The sequence below is a fragment of the Plecotus auritus genome (assembly GCF_963455305.1).
Source record: "Plecotus auritus genome assembly, chromosome: 10".
Taxonomy (NCBI): Eukaryota; Metazoa; Chordata; class Mammalia; order Chiroptera; family Vespertilionidae; genus Plecotus; species Plecotus auritus.
The window spans coordinates 13,014,695-13,036,098 of NC_137785.1; the positions used below are offsets into that span (position 1 = coordinate 13,014,695).

The 21,404-nt window shown below is 56.0% G+C and overlaps 1 protein-coding gene across 4 annotated transcripts in view; it reads right to left on the minus strand.

The window, feature by feature from the left end:
• Positions 1–645: 645 nt before the first annotated feature.
• The window catches only part of DHX34 (DExH-box helicase 34), a 34,674-nt gene continuing 13,915 nt past the window's right edge, over positions 646–21,404 (minus strand). For 2 of the 4 annotated variants that reach the window (XM_080645393.1, XM_080645391.1), the window contains 13 exons: positions 20,581–20,683; positions 19,002–19,219; positions 13,092–13,266; positions 10,928–11,121; positions 10,240–10,341; positions 9,313–9,552; positions 9,011–9,184; positions 8,546–8,663; positions 7,223–7,329; positions 3,559–3,852; positions 1,698–1,874; positions 1,366–1,504; positions 949–1,162 (listed from right to left, as the gene is read on the minus strand). In XM_080645393.1, the coding sequence (XP_080501519.1) occupies positions 975–1,162; positions 1,366–1,504; positions 1,698–1,874; positions 3,559–3,852; positions 7,223–7,329; positions 8,546–8,663; positions 9,011–9,184; positions 9,313–9,552; positions 10,240–10,341; positions 10,928–11,121; positions 13,092–13,266; positions 19,002–19,219; positions 20,581–20,683 (2,229 nt within the window). In that variant the 3' untranslated portion in view covers positions 949–974. Of the gene's footprint in view, positions 1,163–1,365; positions 1,505–1,697; positions 1,875–2,395; positions 2,466–3,558; positions 3,853–7,222; positions 7,330–8,545; positions 8,664–9,010; positions 9,185–9,312; positions 9,553–10,239; positions 10,342–10,927; positions 11,122–13,091; positions 13,267–19,001; positions 19,220–20,580; positions 20,684–21,404 lie in introns of all 4 variants that reach the window. The other 2 variants (XR_013959236.1, XM_080645392.1) reach the window with 2 other exon arrangements.

The following is a 21,404-nucleotide window of genomic DNA, read 5'->3' on the forward strand; positions in this document are numbered from 1 at the left end:
CCAGGGACTCCTGAATCGGCGTGGGCTGGGTTACACCTGAGATGCCTGTTAGGCTGCAAGTGTCCATGCCAAAGAGGCAGCAGGACATGGGAGCCGGGGTCCAGGACGTGTCAGGCCCAGGGACTGGATGAGCTCACTGGGAGGTGAGTGTGGACAGAGAGAGGCCAGGGCAGGGGAGGGCCGGCCACATCCAGGTAGGGAGGCGAGGAGGGGGGAGCAGCGGCTACCAGGCGGGGCCGCAGGGATGGGGCGACATCGACGGCAGGGAGGCCCTCGGCCAAGGCAGGAGGCACCTCAGGGACCGGGCGGCATGGCTGGGAATCCAGAGGTGACGGCCCAGGGACCCTGTCAGTGCAGCCTGCAGTCCCACGTGAGCACGGACACCCCCTCCCGGCCAGCTCTCGAAGTGCACAGCACCTCGAAGTGGATGGGCCTGTGCAGCGTCTCCCAGTTCAAGGGGGAGCAGAGGCCCTGAGCACAGACTCAGGCGACAGCAGGGCCAGGGACACCGAGATCCTGTCCCGGGACCTGGAGTCCCTGCTCGGCCATATCTATCCCAGGACTCCAGGGCCAGCATGAGAGCAAGACTACGGGAGGACCCGCAGGGGGCGCTGCACCTGCTGGGTGACAGGAGTAGGCTTAAAGGTCGGGCTCAGAATGTCAGACTTTATTCATACCCCTCCCCACTGTGTGTGTGGGGGGGGTGGGAGGAGGGGCATCCAGACTGTAGTTCTGAGCGCAGAATGGGGGTTTGGGTGGAGTCCGCAGCCCTGCCCTGGGCTCCCCGCCCGGCCGGGCTCACACATGCTGCCTGCGGTGCCGCAGCACCTCCGTGGGCGTGAACATAAAGTCTTTCTGACAGGCTTCGCAGTGGTAAGGCCTCTGCAGAGCAGACGTCTTCTGCTGGGGCTCGGGGGCTTCATCCCCTAAGAGAGAGGAGAAGGGAGGCTGAGGGGGTACTCCACTGCAAGCTCTCACCCACCCAAACCCCGGGCACCCGAGGGGAATCTAGTTCTGCCTCCTCCAGGAAGCCTTCCTTGATTAATACATGTGCACAGACTGAGAGCGCCCTGGGGTGGTCTGTGCACTGCAGCACTGTGTTGGGTCTGCCCGCTGCAGCATCCCTGGCTAACAACAGTGGATGCAGCTGTGGTAGCGACAGCTGTGGGACAGAAAAGAACAAGAGACACAGCCACAGAGAGAAATGAGTAAGTGGCAGCCCTCCAGGCCCTCCCCAACCCGGGCTCCGGGGTCTCTGACAAAAACCAGAGGGTTGAGGATGTCCTGTGTCCAGAGAAGGCTCAGATACACAGGAAACCACCCTGGGACGGACAGATGCCCCGCCCCCCATGGCCACGGCCTTACCTGGGGGGCCAGCCGGCGGGGCCTCGGGGCAGGTGTTCTCGTGGGCGATGTGCTCCAGGGGCGTGAGAGGCATGTGCAAGCCGCAGTGGGGGCAGGTCCAGAAGGTGCGGAGACAGTCGCTGTACAGATCTGTGTCACTCTGCAGGGGTACGCTGTGTCAGGGCTTTGCCCCTGCCCCCCAACAGCCAGTCTAGTTCCCTTCTGAGAACCCCCCGGGTGGCAGGCCCCATTCTGAAACTACCCCTGGACTAGACTGAAATGTGGATGGAGGCTCCCTAAAATCCCATGTTCAGGGGCAGGAGGGTGAGGGGCCAAGGGGGGCCCATGCTCACCGTGAGGCAGTTGTAGGTGAGGAAGTCAGTGACTGCGTAGCCCCCTTTGGTGGGGTGGGGGGACAGGGTAGAGCTGCCAAAGAGGCCGGGGAGACTGGGGGCAGTGGTGATGGTCTGGGGTCCCACGTAGAGGTTCTGGGCTTCAAGCCCCGTGAGCCTCCGGAGGGTGTAGGGGACCTGCGGGAGAGATAGGAGAGAGTGGGCCTAGCGCTGCGTCACCGGCACCTTCGCCGGCAGCCACTCCTCGCCTCGCTTCCTGCAGCCGAAGCCTGGGGGCCAGAGCAGGAAGCCGGACCGTGTTCCATGCAAGCGCCAGACCTCCATGTCCCCGGCCCTGCCGGCTTCACTGCAAAGACGAAACAGAGTTCAGGAACGTTACTGTTTGGCTGGAAGCCCAGCAAGTCAGACACGCCAAGACCGAAGACGGGGGATTAAGACACATGCACAGCAGTGACTGGCCCAAGTTCTTTGAAAAGTATCTCCCAGAGGTTAGCTTCCTGTCAAGATTAAGACAAGAAGCAATTGACTGGCTTCCCGGTTCAGCCGTTAGACTTGAGTGTGGAGATAATGCTGAAAAGTACAAGACTCGGTGTCTGATAACACAGGAACTGCTGACAGTGCAGCTAAAAATGCAGAGGCATCAGTCATTTTGGATGTAATGACCCTGACGTTAAGGTTGGTGAAGGGCTGTGGCTCACCTCCTTCAGTGCCACCTCCTGACGGTTACCTGGCCACGTTTAAGGCAATTCACATTTGGTCCAGGAGCGCCTGACACAGGACAAAATCAAGCGAGAGAGGGAGTGCCGGTGGCTCTAGACAAGCACAGGCGATGCCGCTCCTGAGGCTGTTCCCGTCAGCGCCTGCTGCACATGGACACGCCGGAGAGCCCCAGACGCACAGGAGTGAGCGCAGCAGCTGCTCGGGCAGTTACTGCCGATCCGGAGACCGCCCACAGGCTGGGCAGGCTGGAAGATGAACGTTTTAGGATGTCAGCCTCTCGCCCACTTAGTATAGTTGGGAACCATTCATGTCCTGGTCTGTGCTTAGAAAGCAAACAGCACATTTTCAAGGGAAGAATCCCAGAAAACTGACTATGTGTTAGAGAGTTACCATCACTGCTTTTTCTTTAATAAAGTTTTGGGAAAGTTGAAAAAAGGAAAGAAAACACTGATGGATTCTGGGAGACCTTATCAGAGCACCAGGATCCAGCTGTGCCTGAAGTCCACCCCTGGGCTTTCCAGTCATGGGGGCCAATTGCTAAGCCAATCACAATAGGTTTCAGACACTCATGACCAGAGCCTTGTCTGCAGCAGTCCTGACGTCCCAGGCCCCTCCCCTGCTCCCTCCACTCGTGGGACCACAAAGCTGGCCTTTAAGTCTGGCGGCCCTGGCCCTCCTCCCCCCAGCACGTCAGCCTGTTCCTCTTTCCCTGGTTCACTGGGTCCCTCCACTCCTCCAGGAAGGCATCCTGGGTTACACCCTTCTCCCCTACCCCTGCCACACGTAGTAAAATCAGAATCAATTCTCGACTCCCACTTAAGAGGGGGACTGATGTCGAATCTGCTCTCCAAATCTGTCTGCTCTCCATTAGTAGGTACCTCACAGCCCCCCTTACACCCCACAAGTCCTACCTGTAACCGGGGCAGCTGCACTGCGCACACAGGAGCTGCTCCATAAGCATGCGCCCAATCGGCTACGGCTAGGAGTGCGGTCTCTGGAGCCAGGCACGGGGTCAGATCCTGGCTCCAACCCTCACCAGGTGTGACCTGGGGCTTGTCATCACCTCCCTGTGCGCACATCAGGTGAACTGGAAGCTGTGGTAGACGCACCCCCAACCCCAGCCAAGGGTCGCGGTGGGTACCTTGGCTGCTGTGAACTGCAGCAGCTCTCTGCTCAGGGCCAGCACCTCCTGGCGGTTGACCGGAGCCGCCTCCTCCTCCTCCTCCTCCTCTTCTTTCGCCGGCTGCCCCCGACGGGCCTGATGGGCCAGCTGCCGGTCCAGGGCACTTTCCCAGCGGGCACGGAGCCGCAGGGAGGCCGCCAGGAGCCGGACTGCACTTTCACTGTCGGCAAGCTGGAGCTCCAGCCAGCCATCAGCCACCAGGCGGGAGCAGTCACCATTGGTGTCCAGGGACCGACTGAACAGCAGCAGGGACTGGAAGAGACGAGGCAGAAAACAGGCAGTGGGTGAGGGGCCCCCGACGCTGGGTTCTGGCCCAGCCATTCATTCATCCATCCACCTGTCCATCCATGTATCCGTCCATCCCTCTACCTGTCCACCTATCCACCTGTCCATCCATCTACCTGTCCTTCTATCCACCTGTCCATCCATCTACCTGTCCCTCTAATCACCTGTCCATCCACCTACCTGTCCTTCTAATCACCGGTCCATCCATCTACCTGTCCTTCTAATCACCTGTCCATCTATCTACCTGTCCTTCTGTCCATATGTCCATCCACCTGTCCTTCTATCCACCTGTTCATCCATCTACCTGTCCTTCTATCCACCTGTCTAGCCAATGTATCCATTTATTCCCCCACCCACCTACCTGTCCACCCACCTACCTGTCCATCCATCTATCTGTCCATCCAATGTACCCATCAGTTCCCCCACCCATCCACCTGTCCAGCCATTTACCTGTCCATCCATCCATCAACAAACATTTACCACATGCCTACTCTGTGCCAGGCACGCTTCCAGGTGCTAAAGATACGACTGTGAACAAGATCAAGTCCCTGCCCCCATGGAGCTGACATGCCACTTGGAGAGACAGGCGAATAAAGAGCAGAGACAGAGAGTGTGTTCTAAGAAGGAGGGTAGTCATTACCCGAGGTGGGGCAGACAGCTGAGGGGACGTCCACATCTTCACAGGTGGGGTTACATGCATGTCAGCCCTCCTCAAATGATGTCCCTAACACTCTATACACGTTTTTCCCTCAAATATACAAATAGTAGATGCTAATTAATGGGGTGCACGCTGAAGTGTTGAAGGGCACTGATGCCAGTGAAGGGTTGAAGGGCACTGATGCCAGTGAAGGGTTGAAGGGCACTGATGCCGGTGAAGGGTTGAAGGGCACTGATGCTGGCAACTTACTTTGAAATGCAGCAAGAAATTGAAAACTCACCTACTGAAATGGGTGAGGACCGGTGTGTCATCAAGCAAAAGACCAATGCCCTTTGGCCCTGGCCGGCTTGGCTCAGGGATAGAGCGTCGGCCTGCAGACCAAAGGGTCCCAGGTTCGATTCTGGTCAAGGGCACGAACTTTAGTTGCAGGTTCCTCCCTGGCCCGGGCCCTGGTCGGGGTTCGTGCAGGAGGCAACCAATCGATGTGTTTCTCTCACACCGATGTTTCTCTGTCTTTCCCTCTCTCTTCCACTCTCCCTAAAAATCAATGGGAAAATATCCTCAGGTGAGGATTACAAAAAAATAAAAAAAGACCAACGTCCTTTGAAGGATCTTGGAAATGAGGGTATGAGTGCTCCCCATACTCTTCTTTCAGCTCTTCGGTGTGAGAATCATAGTGTTGGGGAAATTCCTAGGATGGGCGGGGGGAGTGGATGTTTTGGGGCTGGGAGATGGCCAGGAGGGTTCAACATGCATTCTGTCTACCTTTGTGTGTGTCTAAAACCCGCCACCATGAACCACCTGTGCAGGGGACAGAGGGGAGGCTGAACTCCAGGCGTCTCCACCGGCAAATCCTGTGTTCCCCCGAGGTCCGCTGATGGCCATCGCTCTGCCCTGGCCCCACTCCGTTCTCCCCAGCACTGACACGAGCATCTGGCTCATCCTTGACCTTTATTTCTGTTTCTATTCACCGTCTGCCTCCCCCACTTGCGTGTGAGCCCCACGAACACAGGGAGCTGTGTCACTTTGGATCACAAACACCCCCCAGCACCTAGACAAGTAATTAACGCCTGGTGCGAGGTGGGTGCTCACTGAATGAATGAGTACAACTGAGCAGCTTAGAGCGCAATGCAACCACAGCAATGCTCTGGCCCGTGTCTCTCAGTGGCTAGGCACTGGCCAACACACTGAAGGGTCACGGGTTCAATTCTCGGTCAAGGGCAAGTACCTGGGTTATGGGTTCACTCCCCGCCCCTGGTCTGGGTGCACGTAGGAGGCAACCAGTTGATGTGTCTCTCTCACACTGATGTTTCTCTCTCTCTCCCCCTCCCTTTCTCCCTTTCACTCGCTCTGAAAAAGCAATGAAAAAAATACCCTCAGGTGAGGATTAACAACAAAATAAATCACAGTAGCAGCAAAATCTACTGAGTTTGGGGAACCTGAAGGGTTTCTCTCTTCCCTGGACATTCCCTGGGGACAAAGTGAGGGGGGCCTGGTAATGGGACACCTGCGACGTGTGGCCCTGGCTCACTGTATGGCTTAGGCCAGTGGTCGGCAAACTGTGGCTCTCGAGCCACATGCAGCTCGCGACACGCGGTTTGCCGCTCTATTGACTAATGAGTTTGCCGACCACTGGGATAGGGGCTTAATCACAAGGAACAACAACAGCCTGTAATTATTGGAATCAAGTCTAGGTCAGTGGTTGGCAAACTCATTAGTCAACAGAACGGCAAACCGCGGCTCGCGAGCCGCCGACCACTGGCCTAGGCAAATGGCAGCCCCTCCGCACCCCCAGGGCCCCCGCTTCCCCTCTGCAGTGGGAACACACCAGTCCTAGAACCGCAAGCTGCCGTGCAGTGATCCCAGGTGTGGCAGCTGCACGGGCTCGCTGGCTACAGGCCCAAAACCAAGTACATCTGCAACCTGAGCCGTCTTTGGCTTCCACCCTTATCTAGCCACCGTCCCCTCCTGCCTCCCTGCTGGGCTCCCTGCTTCTGCTTCCAACGTGTCAGCCCCTGTCCCAGCACTGCTCCGAACCCTTGCAGGGAGGGAGGCGGGGCTTCAGTCTCACCCGCCTCCCTGACCTTCTCTTTCTCTGACCTTGTCTCTCTGACCTCATCTCCGGCAATTCTTCTACTCACTGACTGACGCTCCAGCTGTTCCCTGTGCAAGCCAAGCCTGCATGTGCCTCAAGGCCTTTGCACCTGCTGCTTAGAGGCTTCTCCCAGGACTCCCTGTGGCTTCTTCCCTCTCTCCCGCCCTCCCTTCAGGTCCTCGCTCCATCGTGCCTTCTCAGTGAGGCCCGTCCAGACTGTCTTATTTCCTACTGGAACCTGTCCCGTACCCTCAGCCTCAAACCCGCCCCCCCCGCCCCAACCTCCTGGCCCAATTCCTTTTAATTTCCTAGAACACTCATTTAGTGCTGTCCTTTGTTCACTGCTATTTTCCGCCCTCCCCTGCTGGACGCCAGCTCCAGGAGAGCAGGGACCGGGTCTTGCTTAGTTCACTGCTGTTCCCAGCACCTTCAATAGCTCCTGGTACACAGCAGGCGCTGCTACAAGAACGCACAAATGAAAGACAGCAGCCGACCAACAGCCTGCGGCCGATGCCTGCAGCCAGCCGGGAAGGCGACTCCTCAGGCCCAAACCCTGTGACGCAGTCGCCACCCCGGGGACCCACCTGGAGAGCAGGGATGCGGACACAGTTCACCAGGTACGGTTTGTTGGTCTCCAGCAGGGAGACGAAGGTGAGGAGCTGGTGCTTGCTGCTCATCTTGTCCTTGTCATCTGCAAGGATCAGGAGGACAGCTCAGGCCCACCCTGCCCACCGCTGTCCACTCATCCCTGACACGCGCCCATCCCCCGGCTGCCTGTCCCCCAGCCATCTAACCACCATAGGAAGATGCTCACGCGTGTGTAACGAGAAAGTATCTGTGACTTAGTTTTAAATACTTTGTCATAACGAATGTGGGTTTGGCTATTCGGTGACATTGAGAAATATTGTCAGTTTTGTTAGGAGTGAGAACAGCATTGTGATGATGCTAAAAACAGTCATCATACTAAGTGATCTGATGACTGAAATGTCTCCAGCAAAAAGGAAGAAAAACTAAACGGTCAGAAGTAAGGGTGGCAAACGCTGACAGCTAGTGAGGTTTGTCTACGTGGGTGACATAGTACAGAAATTTTCAGAATTAAAACAAAAGAAGGGAAACTTGTCCGGGTGGCTCAGGGGGTTACAGTGTTGTCCCGAAACCCCGAGGCTGTGGGTCCGATCCCTGACCGGGCACATACGAGAGGCAGCAATGACTGCACAAATAAGTGGAACAAATCACTGTTTTTCTCTCCTTTCTCTAAAATCAATAAAAAAATTAATAAATAAAAATGAAAGAATGTAATAGGAAAAGGGTACACTAACTAGGAATTTACAGCAGTTAAAAATTAGAAAAGTTTCCAGTTCCATCTTTGTTTGAAATGACAAACCTTATCTTTTTGAGGTAATATTTACCATTTTAGGACAGTGTCCCTTTGCTGACAAACAAGGAGAAAATGAGCTGCGCCCCAGCGCTCAGAGCGCACGAGCGGCAGGTTGCAGGCGGGAAGCCTCACGGGAGGGCTGAGCGGCACCCTCCCGAGGGACACCCCGGGCTGGGACCCGCCTGGCCGCTCAGGGAGGCGGCTTTTCAGGCTTGGATTCCACTAGAAGGTAGGCTGGATCCACGCCTGAACTCTGCCCTCCATGTCCACAGGGGCCGGGAGAGCCCTAGGGCAGCACCACGCCAGGAGTGCACAGCCTGAAGGGCAGATCTCGGGACAGGCTGGACACTCAGCCCCTGGTACCACCCTGCTGAGGTCCGCCCACGCCAAGCAGGTAAACTCGCCACAGCCCCCCAGCCAGGTCTGGCTCTTGGGACCTCCCGGCCTGCATGCCCCACCTCAGCAGCCCCAGCGAAGGCCAAGTGTGGGGAGGTGTAGAGGGGTTCGCTCCCCACTCGGCTCACAGTACCTCGGCTCCCTTCACCGCCCCTGGCCTCCGGCTCCTGTGTGTGCAGCACCTCGGGGCTGCTGGCGAAGACGCACGTGGGGTGCAGCACGGTGCCCTGCTTGGCCTGGGTGTGGAAAATCTGGAAGCCAAAGGGAGGCGCCAGGTGACAGAGGCCCTCCCTCTTCCCACTGCCCTGCCTGCAACGCTTTTCCTCCACCCTCTTGGCCAGGTCCCCCCCTCCCATCTCAGCTCAGAAGCCCCCTTTAGGAAGGCCTGCCTGGCCCCTCCCAGGCTGGTCAGGGCCCCTGTGCTCCTCCAGCCCCGGGCTCCCCACCCCAGCACCACCACTCTGGGTCAGCTGTCGGAGAACCATGTGCCGCCCCCACCGGACTGTGAGCCCCACACAGGCAGGGCCAGGGCTGCTTCGGTCAAGGCCACGTCCCAGCTCAGAGCAGGCGCTGGGAAGGTGTGCTGAGTGAGGCCCACCTGGTCCGAGTCCTTGCGGCCGCTGTTGAATGGGTCCGGGATGGCGAGCTGCGGGTAGAGGCCCCGGGCCAGCACCAGCGTGAGCAGGGCCATCTGGTCCCGGGTCAGGGCCTGGGCCGAGCTGGCGGCTGCCTGCAGCTGCTCCAGGTTGTGCCGCAGCTTAAACTTCACATCCTGTGGGAACATCGGGAGGGGGGTCCCATGGGGTTTGTACTGGGACACGTGGACCCCAGGGGTTCTGCAGACTGCCGGGGCCACACCCTGTCCCCTCAGGCCCCCAGGACAGCCCCATGGTGCCCCACCTGGATATCCACGTTGTCGCTGGCCGCCTGCGAGGCTTTGCCCCGGTCCTCGTCGCTGGAGCAGCCATCCTCCTCCTCCTGCAGCCGCAGGACCTTGCGCCTGCGCCCCCCACCCTCCTCGTGCTGGCGCTTCAGCTGGTACAGCTCCCGGCGCTCGCGGCGCTGCTGCAGCCGGCTGTAGCTGTCCCCCGGCTTCGGCGCCTGGGCCCCGGCCAGCAGCCCGTGGTCCTCCAACAGCTCCTGGGGACAGATGGGCCCAGTGAGGGACACAGGGCAGGCCAAGTGGGCAGGCTCTGGACCCAGACACATTCAAGAATGGGGCCTGCCACTCGCCAGCGAGCAATGTCAGCCTTCTGAGCCACAATTTCCCTCAAATGGAAAACGGGAATGCTCCCAGTACCTCCCGCTAGAGCTGCTGGGGCGGAAATGTGCCGGGTAAGAACCACCTTTGCACAGCGCGGGCGTAGATGACTGCTCCAAGAAAGAGCACTGTCGCTGCTGTTGGCTACTTCCCTGGCTTCAGAAGCAGGGCCGAGGCCCAGGAACTTGCCCAGGGTCACACTGCTGGCAAACGGCAGAGCTGGGATTTGCAGCTGGGATGTCTGGCTCCAGATCGGGTGCCGCTGCGCTTGCTCCCAGCACTCAGCCCGAGGAGCAAGTGCACAGCCAGCTCCGACCCCTGGCCCATGAGGGTGCAGCACATGCCCGCGAACCCTGTGCGCCACCCCAGCAGCCTCCTGGATTTCCGCCCCCATCAGCAGCTGGCTAGGGAGGAGGGCGCAGGGTGGGACCCTGACCTCTGTGTTAGAGAAGGAAAGAGGCTGCATTCCAGAGTGCACTCAGGTGCCCTCCCTCTGTCTCGCCCCCACCCTGGCCTCCCGGTCTGCCTCAGCGGGGCTAGCCCCCACCCCTGGTCCTGGGCCTCACCTTGAACTGGCGCCGCAGGTTGGCCATCTCATACAGCCGATGCTCCTCTATGCCCCGGCGGCGGCACCACTTACGGGAGTTTCTGCTCCGTTCAGATTTCACCTGGGTGGGGGTAGATGCCAGGTGTTGGGGCCTGACCAGCTGAGGGAGGGGCAGGGGGCTGACCTCCTACCCAGACCACCCCAGTATGGGCCTGAACACCAGCCACTGGGAGATGCAAGGCAAGTGGAGACCTGTCGGCCCTCCATGACACCTGCTTTCTCCCTTCTTCCAGGTCTCAGCCCCACTGCCCCTTCCTCCAGGAAGCCCTCCCAGACCACACTGGATCAGACACCCGCTCCAGGCTCTCTCAGCCCCTTGCGCTCCCCACTGCAGCCTAGTCTGGGTGGTCACTGTCTAGGACAGGTCTGACCTCCTGCACTGGACTGTGAGCCCCAGGAGGGCAGGGCCAGGCCCAGGGGGCAGGCTCAGGGAGCGTGTTTTGGGATAAACAGGTGCTACCCTAGGAGTCTGGTTTTAATGGGCACTTGAGAAGCCCAGGTTCCCCTTGGGCCTGAGCGCTGCACGTGCTGGTGCAAAAATGGTGGAGTCCATAGGCTGCGGGTGGGGCATGAGGAGGAGCCACAGCCGCAGGGAGGCCCTGACTCTGTGCCTGACAGCCAGACAGGGGTGTCCCCACCGGCCCCACCTGCACCCAGGTGTTGAAGACATTGAAGAGCGTGAAGGGGTCACCCAGGTCACTCTCCAGGGGCCGCCGTGCTGCCGCACCTTCCGGGTTGTTCTGGGCGCTGCGGGTGAAGGGCGACTGGACGCTGAGGGCGGCCGCGATGGTGAGCACGGGCTCCGCCAGGTGGAACATGGAGCCCAGGATCAGCATCTTCCCTGGGGGCGGGCAGCGAGCTGAGCCTCCCCCATCCTCCCTCCCTCCCTCCGGCTCACAAAGGGCCTCGGGAGCCAGATGGACACACTGTGCTTTCAGTCACATGACCCTGGGCGAGGCCTCAGTTTTCCCATCTGTAGTTGGAGACAAGCACAGTCCCCGCCTCCTCGGACATGTGGGCACTGGCTACACAGCGGCTCCTGCTTCTTTCTTTCCTCCCGGCCCCCCAGCACCCCTCCCCATGGGCCTGGCTTCCGTTTCTTCCCGGCACTCATTCTGACCTGCGGCACTGTCCTCCCCAGAATGTGACCGCACGCCAGCTGTGCCCTGGTCTGCCTGGCGCCCAGCAGGCGCTGCTGACTTTTGTGAATCTCTCCTGCCATCTTTATTTCATTCAAGGTAGAGGCGGGGAAGATGGAGAGGAGGATAAAGGGAGAGGAGGATAAAGGGAGAGGAGGATAAAGGGAGAGGAGGATAAAGGGTGAGACAGGGAGGAAGCAGGAGCCGGGGGAGGGGGTGGGGCGGAGGGGGGATAGGGAAGGACAGAGAAGGAAGAAAGCAGCAGGAACAGTATCCCCATGGCGTTTCTGATGCTCAGGCTGCTCCAGCCTGCCCTACAGTCCGTGCCTGGACGTCACGCATCTGACTTGGTCCCACAGGTCCCCTGGCTGCCTTTCCAGAAAGTTCCTGTTACACACCTAGCCTCCTAAGATAGAGGCGGGCAGGAAAACAAGCCTGTCCCGGGGCCCCTAGCTCCGTCCATCACCTGGGCAAGTCCCTCCATCCCTCCTGCCTCCGTTTCCCCATCTGTGAAAGGGGCTGACAGCACCATCCACCTGCTGTGTCACCTGCAAGGGCTCGCAGTGCCCGGCCCGTGACTGAGCCGTCACAGCCCAGCACTGTGTCATCTGTGTCTCTCGCCCGGCAGGGCCTGGGAACCCACGTGCCAGCCTGGCCGTGGAGTGCCCCCAGCTCTGCCCACTGAGGACCTGGAGAGCCAGTGACAGTCTTTCTCCGAGCCTCATTTCCTCGTGGGAAGTGAGTGTCACTCACTCCTGTCCCATGGGAGATGATGTGCCCATCAAACCCAGGCTCGGTCACTGGCTTGTCCCCTTCCCTTGGGCACAGGTCTATGCCCCACCCCCACCAGGCCTGTTTCCTCATCTGCACAACAGGGTGCCGGGGGCGCTACCCTCTCTATGTGCGGTCCACAAAGCCCATCACTGGCACACAGGAAGTGCTCACGGGATGTGGAATGTCCCTTTTCTTCTCGGGCCTGCCCTCCTGCTCTAGCCCTGTTTCCCTCTAGGGCAGGGGTGGGAAGGTCTGCCCCGAGGGCCGAGGGCCGTATGAGGCCCTGAAATCATGTGGTCTGGCCCTGCCAAGGCATTAGGGATGAGTTAATTAAAGGTTTGACCACATACAGCAGCTGATTTTAAGTTGATAATCCTGTATGGCCCGCAAATGATGTTATAAATATCCACATGGCCCCTGGCAGAAAAAGGGTCCCCACCCCTGCTCTAGAGCAAACAGAAAGAACCAGTCGCAGCCTCAGCGGCTGACTGTTGAGCGTTGTGCTTGGGAAATGGTGCCACGGTGGTGGCGCTCTGCTGGGACTATTCTGTGGGCTGTGGACCGTCGGCGGAGACAGAATGTCTTGAGTCAGGAGAATCAGGCAGAATGAACATGCTGGCGTCAGCCAGCTCCTCAGGAGGGGCAGGGATGGCGCAAGAATGAGTAAGAGGAAGAGGTTTTGAAACCTTGACCACTCACCGCAAAGGGCAGCCCAGGGCAGAGCTGGGGACAGACTGCAGAGAGCCCTGTCTGTTCACTGCGGTATCCCTGGTGCTAGCACAGTGCCCGCACAGGGGACTCGTGAACGAATGAGCAGGGCCTGGAGAAGGAGCAGGCTTGCGAGCAGTGGCCCAATCCACCCAGTGCCCTGTGTGGTCACCCCAAGGAGGGTCCTCACCAATCACGACGTCCACAGGCAGCTGGGCCAGCAGGGACCCGATAGGGGTGAGGGCCTCTGAGCTGTCCAGAGCCCCCTGGTCCCGGAGGTAGAGGATGGCCGTTTCCAGGCTGGCTGGTGGTGGGGGCTCGATGAAGGGGAAGGTTCGGGGATCTCCCACGCTCATGCTCTTCATCTAGAATGAGAACCAAAGCCCCAGGAATGGGGGACACATGAGCCACTGGGGAGCGCTCAGAGGCCTCAGGGATCACAAACTTGTGATACCTTAATGCCCCCAATGTTAAAGCCCACTGTACAGAGGCAGCTGAGGAGGGCCATTGTCTGTCTGTCGGGCCAGCCCCTCCTCTCCCAAACCCTGGACAGGGAGCGAGTAACTGAGGTTTCTCAGCCCCTGGTCATAGCAATTGACTAAGGAATGAGCACATGACCCGAGCTGGGCCAATCAGAATCCTTCCCTGGGACTTTGTAAACTGGAACTGGTAGAGAGAAATCCCAGCATCCTCTGGTTGTGAGGGGCCAGGATAGAAGCTCAGAGACGCTGTGGTTATTCTTTCATTGCTTGGAAATTACCTGATCCACCACAGATGGAGAAATCTTTAATTGCTCCTAACTCAGGGGTGGGCAAACTTTTTGACTCGAGGGCCACAATGCGTTCTTAAACTGGACCAGAGGGCCAGAACAAAAGCATGGATAGAGTGTTTGTGTGAACTAATATAAATTCAAAGTAAAGGAGCGGAGGGGAGGGCAAGAGAACCCTCCGCTCTTTCAGCTCCGCGGGCTGGATAGAACAGCCGAACGGGCCGGATCCGGCCCACGGGCCGTAGTTTGCCCACGGCCTCCCCCCACAATGGATACACATATCCATAAAATCCCCTTTCCTACTTACAAGAGTTTGAGTTGAGTTTCTCTCACTTTTGATCAAAGAATGCCCATTAACTCAGAGGCCAGAGGGGCAGTGGGTGGTGGGGACAGTGAAGTGGAACACACACACCACCAGGCCTGGCATGGCGAGGCGTGTGCCTATGAGAGAGCCAGAGGAAAGCTCAGAGAGCCTGGGGGCCCAGCCCGTCTTCCGGGGAGTGACCTGCTCACCTGGCCGTCCACCCCGGAACCAGCTGTTCCACCTTCCTCTCTGTTCACCAAACCCTGATGTTGTCTGGGAGATCACCCAGTACCCATTAAAAGATCTTTAAGTTAGAGGGGAAACCAAGATGGCAGCATAGGTAAACACCTAAACTGCTGCCTCGCACAACAATTTCAAAACTACAACTAAAAGACAGAACGGACACCATCCAGAACCACAGGAAAGCTGGCTGAGTGAAAATTCTACAACTAGAAGCAAAGAGAAAAGCTCACAGAGAATTGGAGGTACGGCAAAGGGGCTTTGTGCGCGCAGAGAGGAAGGGCGGCTGAGAGCCTGGCTGACTTTCTCTGGCGGAAGGGGGAAGAAAGCCTCCGACCGCACTGAACCCCAGTTCTGACTGCACTGAACCCCAGTTCCGGGCGAACCCCTGGGGACCCACGCTCTTACGGGGGGAGTCTGGACTCTCGGGCGGAGACTCGAGCTGGGAAAGGCAGAAGTCTGAAGGCACACGTGGGCCAGTGCGCACAAAGGCTGCGGAGGTTGCCACAGGCTTTCCCTAGTGGAAGGGAGTCAGAGGATCCTGACTGCACTGAGCCCCAGTTCTGACTGCACTGAACCCCAGTTCCAGGCGAGCCCCTGGGGACCCACGCTCTTGTGGGGGGAGTCTGGACTCTTGGGCGGAGACTCAGGAGCCGGGGAAGGCGGAGGACTGAAAGTGCGCACGCGCGCGCGTGCCAGTGCGCACAAAGGCTGCGGAAGTTGCCACAGGCTTTCCCTAGTGGAAGGGAGTCAGAGGATTCTGACTGCTCTGAGCCCCAGTTCTGACTGCAGTGAACCCCAGTTCCAGGCGAGCCCCTGGGGACCCACGCTCTTGTGGGGGGAGTCTGGACTCTCAGGCGGAGACTCGAGCTGGGGAAGGTGGAGGACTGAAAGCGCACATGCGCGCAAGGGCAAGGCTGACAGGAAGCCAAGACTGAGGCTCCACCCCATCCAAGCTGAGCACAGAGGCTATTGCAATTTGGCAAGTCTAATCCTATAAGGCTGTCTCCAGCACCGAACTTCTCCCAGCATAGACACAGCTGATCCTTATAGCCAACTGGCCCGGAGGTCAATTCTTCCCAGTGATACCAACAACAATAAAGACTTAATTACAACAAGGCTGTACACACAGTCCACAAAGGGGTGCACCAAGAGTGTCCACCTCAGGTTAACTGGGGAAGCAGACCCACTGGGCCATATTGGAAACCTAGCACAAATATCTACCTTACCAACTCAGGGAATCAGTGAAAATGCGGGGTCAAAGAATCAGATCACAAACGAAAGAAATGGAGGAAAACAAACGACTGGATATAGAATTCAAAACCACGGTTATAAGACTTTTTAAGAATATCCCAGAAAAGGCCGATAAATATAACGAGACCCTCGAAGATATGAAAAAGGACCAACTAGAAATTAAACATACACTGACTGAAATAAAAAATATTATACAGAGACCCAGAAACAGAATAGAGGAACACAAGAATCAAGTCAAAGAATTGAAATACAAAGAAGCAAAAAACACTCAAACGAAAAAGCAAAAAGCAAAAAAAAAAATCCAAAAAGTTGAAGATAATGTAAGAAGACTCTGGGACAACTTCAAGCGTACCAACATCAGAATTATGGGGGTGCCAGAAGAAGAGAGAGAGCAAGATACTGAAAACCTATTTGAAGAAATAATGACCGAAAACTTCCCCCACCTGGTGAAAGAAATAGACTTACAAGTCCAGGAAGCCCACAGAACCCCAAACAAAAGGAATCCAAAGAGGACCACACCAAGACACATCATAATTAAAATGCCAAGAGCAAAAGACAAAGAGAGAATATTAAAAGCAGCAAGAGAAAAACAGTTAATTACCTACAAGGGAGCACCCATACGACTGTCAGCTGACTTCTCAACAGAAACTATGCAGGCCAGACGGGAGTGGCAAGAAATTTTCAATGTGATGAATAGCAAGAACCTACAACCAAGATTACTCTACCCAGCAAAGCTATCATTCAGAATTGAAGGGCAGATAAAGAGCTTCACAGATAAGAAAAAGCTGAAGGAGTTCATCACCACCAAACCAGTATTATATGAAATGCTGAAAGGTATTCTTAAAGAAGAGGAAGAAGAAAAAAGTAAAGAGAAAAATTATGAACAACAAATACATATCTATCAACAAGCGAACCTAAAAATCAAGTGAATTAAAAACCTGAGGAACAGAATAATCTGGTGAATATAATAGAATCAGGGGCATAGAAAGGGAGTGGACTGATAATTCTCAGGGGGAAAGGGGTATGGGGGGTTCATGAAGAGAATGGACAAAAATCATACACCTATGGATGAGGACAGTGGGGGGGAGGTAAGGGCAGAAGGTGGGGTGGGAAATGGGTGGAGGGGAGCTATGGGGGAAAAAGGAGAAATAATTGTAATAATCTGAATAAAGATTTATTAAAAAAAAAAAAGATCTTTAAGTTAAAAGCTCTGGGTAGGGGGCAGGGTATGGATTTTTTTTTAAGCTCTCCAGGTGATTCCAGTGTGTAGCTGGGGCTAAGAATCAGTGCTCTGATCCAGTCTGGCAATGCCAGACCCCTGGACAATTACAGATCATAGAGTGGACACACGTGACCCAGTTCTGCCAATAAGACAGACTGGGAAGTTGGCCAGAAGGCTTCTGGGAAAGGTTCCTATGGCCTTAAAAATTAGACCCACAGCCCTGCCGGTATGGACCAGTGGTTAGAGCATCAGCCTGTGCACTGGAGGGTCACAAGTTGGATTCCTAGTCAAGGGCATGTACCTGGTTTGCAAGTCTGATCCCCGCCCCTGGTCAGGACACATGTGGGAGGGAACCAATAGATGTCTTTGTCATATCAATATCTCTCTCCCTCCCCGCCTTTCCACCTCCCTTCCACTCTCTCTAAAAATCAATGGGAAAAATATCCTCACTCCTTGGGTGAGGATTAAAAAAAAAATTAGACCCACAAACAGGGACAGTTGGCTGCTTCTGTCTCTAGATGGTAAAGGAGGAGGTGATGCCCACGACTGCCAGAGCCAGGTGGCATTCAAGAGGCAGGCTTGGAGCCTGACAGCCTCAAATGGAACCTGGGCTCTGCCACTTGTCAGCTGTGTGACCTGGGTCAAGTTACTTAACCTCTCTGTGCAACATACATCAGAATAGGATTACTGACCCCCTAGAGTTTTTGTGAGGTTACATACATAAAGCACTTAGGATAGGGCCTCGCCCACTGTAAGCACTAGGTAGGCGTTTTTTCATCATCATCATCATCATCATTATCATTATTACTAGAACTGCTGATAAACTGATGTTACTAAGACAGAAAATGCCTGGTCCTTTATGACATCACGGATCCATTTAAATAACCAAGCCTGGAACCTCCCTGTCTCGTGCTTTGTGGCATATGAAACGATACTTTTTCCTTGTTTAAGCCAGTGTTTTTCCAACAACGGGCTATATAGGTTCAGAACTCCATGCAGGGGGTCACAACCAGCATTTTAAAAATATTAAATCAAACAGAAACTATCAGCGTGCGTCACCTGTAGGAAGGGGCTGGTTGGTGCCACTCATACGAACACATAAGGGCCTGGAGCAGACGCATCTGCTGCTCCCACTTTCCTCTGCTTCTTCTTCCTGAGCACAGAGACTACATTTCCCAGCCTCCCCTGCAGTGAGGTGTGGCTGGGACCCAGCTCTGGCCAGGGGCAGTGGAAGGGAAGTACTCCACTTGCAGACCTGACCCTTAAAGCCCCCAATCCCATCCCATACTCCTTCCCCACTGGATGGCTGACAGATGAGGAGCCCCAGGGAGATGACGGAGCCATGAGAGGGAAGGGGCCTGGGTCCCTGAATATAGGAAACTGCTGCCAACCAAGTTCTGTTGTGTTGGCCGTTATGGGAGTGGGTCTATTTGTCTAATCCAGTGGTCAGCAAACTGCGGCTCGTGAGCCGCAGTTTGCCGCTCTGTTGACTAATGAGTTTGCCAACCACTGGTCTAATCTAAACGAAACTAATGACTGACATATGAGCCATGACATCACATGTATCGAGAAACCCTGGTTTTAAAAGCCATTTTTAAGAATATATATATATATTGATTTTAGAGAGAGGGAGAGGGATAGAGAAATAGAAACATCGATGAGAAAGAAACATCGCTCAGTCACCTCCTGCACACCCCCCACTGGGGACTGAGCTCGCAACCTGGGCATGTGCCCTGACCAGGAATTGAACTTTGACCTCCTGGTTCATGGGCCAACGCTCAACCACTAAGCCACACTGGCCCAGGTAAAAGCCACTTCTTTTTTGTTGTTGATAATCCTCATCCAAGGAAACCATTGATTTTTAGAGAGAATGGAAGGGAGGAGGAGGGAGAGAAAGAGAAACATCGATGTGAGAGAGACCCATTAATTGGTTGCCTCCAGCACACTCCCTGACCAGGGCTGGGGATCGAGCCTGCAACCCAGGTACATGCCCTTGACTGGAATCGAACCTGGGACTCTTCAGTCTGTGGGCCAATGCTTTACCCACTGACCCGAACTGGCTAGGGCTAAAAGCCAGCTCTTGGTGGGTTTTCTGTTACAGCTGAAAGAACTGAGTGAGTCACAAGACCCCGTGACCCCGTGGCTTTGGGGAACAACTCCCTCCTCAACATGGGATCTGACGTTTGAAAGGAACCAGTGCCCCTCCGTGGCCTGGCCAGCCCAGCTCTCCTTGGCCCTGAGCACTGGGATTGGTCCCAGTTCCTCCCCGGCACAGTACTCAGGATCCCGTCCCCTCCCTGCCCTGCCTCACCTGCAGTACCAGCGCGTCCAGGGCGACCCTCCGAATCTCCGGCACAGCATAGGGGGCAAAGGCATCGTAGTCGGATTCAGCATACAGGCGGAAGCAGACGCCGGGGCCTGTGCGGCCCGCCCGGCCCTTCCGCTGCTCGGCACTGGCCTGGCTGATCCAGAACTCCTGCAGCCGCTGCAGTTTGGCCTGGGGGTCGTAGCTCATCTCCTTCACCTTCCCTTGGGGGAGAGGGGGCGCAGGGAGGGATGGGCATCTGCGTGCAGCAGCCACATGGGGCCTGCATACACCTGGTCCTCTCCCCAGCCCTTCATCCACAACGCCCTCACTTACTCCTCTGTGCCATGAACACTGACACACAGCTCATTCTGGGCCCAACTCTGACATTTGGTTAATGTAATCTTTCATTTCCTCATTCACACATCTTTTCATTTATTTTTTCAAGACTTTGTTTATTCAGAGGCTTGGACAGCTGACAAATGCTATGAAGAACCTACCAGGTGCTGGGCACCGTACTTGGCAGTAGGGATACAGCTGTGAACCAAACGAAGTCCCTGGTCTCACGGCGTTGAACAGACACCGTGTTTCATCAATTCTAAGGCCAACCTTTGTTCATATTGCACTGTCTCTGATGCATTTTAAAACCAATGGCATGTCTATGTTTAATGGACAGCATTTAAGAATCTTAATGGAGCCCTAACGGGTTTGGCTCAGTGGATAGAGCACCAGCCTGCGGACTGAAAGGTCTCAGGTTCGATTCCGGTCAAGGGCATGTACCTTGGTTGCGGGCATGTCCCCAGTAGGGGGTGTGCAGGAGGCAGCTGATCGATGTTTCTCTCTCATCGATGTTTCTAACTCTCTATCCCTCTCCCTTCCTCTCTGTAAAAAATCTATAAAATATATTAAAAAATAAAAGAATCTTAATGGTACATAAACTCATGGAATGTTTTATCACTGGCATCCCAGATTCAACACTATAAGGCAACTGCTGACATTTGCTGGGTGTTCCCTCTGTGCCAGGTGCCAAGTATCCACTCACTTAATCCTTACCACCTGAGGGAGGCACTGTCATCACAGCCATTTCACAAAGAACACACAGTGTCAGTGACACGACCCTGGTCACACAGCCAGCAGGGTCCCCTGCCACTATGCGCTGCTGACTTTCCAGAGAAGTCCAACTGGGAAGGCAGACAAGAAGCAGATCAACAGATGTAAAATGTGATGCCCACGCCAGGGAGAAAAATAAAGGCCCACAAGGAAAGCAAGGACGAGGGAGAGGGGGGAGATCACCCAGGTAAAGTGGACAAGCTGGGCCTCTAAGGGGAGACATTGACGCAGGCCCTGGCATGGGAAGGAGGGAGCCCTGTGGGTATTTAAAAAAAGACAGTTCTCAGCAGAGACCATAGTAAGTGCAAGGCCCTGTGGCGGGAGCAAGCTTGGAATGTCCGAGAAAGATTAAGATGTTGCCACTGCTCCACAGCCCTCCACGCTTTGGTCTGGCGGTCTCTCGCTACACCGGCACATCTCCCAATCCCACACTCACTCCCCTCTCCGCCCCTGGGTCGCTGGGGGCAGCCCTTACCAGAATCGACTACAAAGCGGATCCCATCAATGGTGACTGAGGTCTCGGCGATGTTGGTGGAGAGAATGCATTTCCGGACTCCAGGGGGGGCCACGTCAAATACCTGGGGACGGTAATTAGGTGACAGCAGGGGCTAACTCGGCCCTTACTGTAAGGGGCCTCCTGGACACCCCGGGGTGTCTCACACCCAAATGTCTAACCTGGCCTCAGTGCCTTCCACCAAACCCTCTCCTCCTCAAGTCTCCACTTCTAAGATGGCTCATCATTCTGGACCAGGAGCCTGGGCTGTCCTGGGTCCTCCCTTCCCTCCCCGTTCCACACACACCTGGACATCTTCAACATTTCCGTTCCCCAGCACCCACGGCCCCTGCCCTGGTCCAGGCCCCTCCTTGCCCACCCAGATGCTGCTCCAGCTTCCTCTTTGGTCTCCGACCTCCAGACTTATTCCCTCCAGTCCATCCTTCACACGCAGCGGAGGGATCTGCTGAAGCACACACTGGCACTGGCCCCACCTTGCTTAGAACCTTCCCATGGTTCCCCAGTGCTCCTGGGACAAAACCCAGGCACCACACTGGGTCCTCAAGGACCCTGGTGGTTGAACCCTGCGTAGCTCTCCGGTCCCATCTACCTGGACTTTCCCTTCAGTCTGGACCCCAGCCCTGTAGCTTCCCAGCTGCCCCGTCTTTTTCTCACCCCAGACCTTTGCACAAGCCCTTCTCTAGGACCCCAGAGACAGTCAAGCATAGTGGCTTACAGTGGGGGTCAGCAACTATGGCCTGGAGACCAAATCCGGCCTGCCACCTGTGTCTGTGAATCAAGTTTAA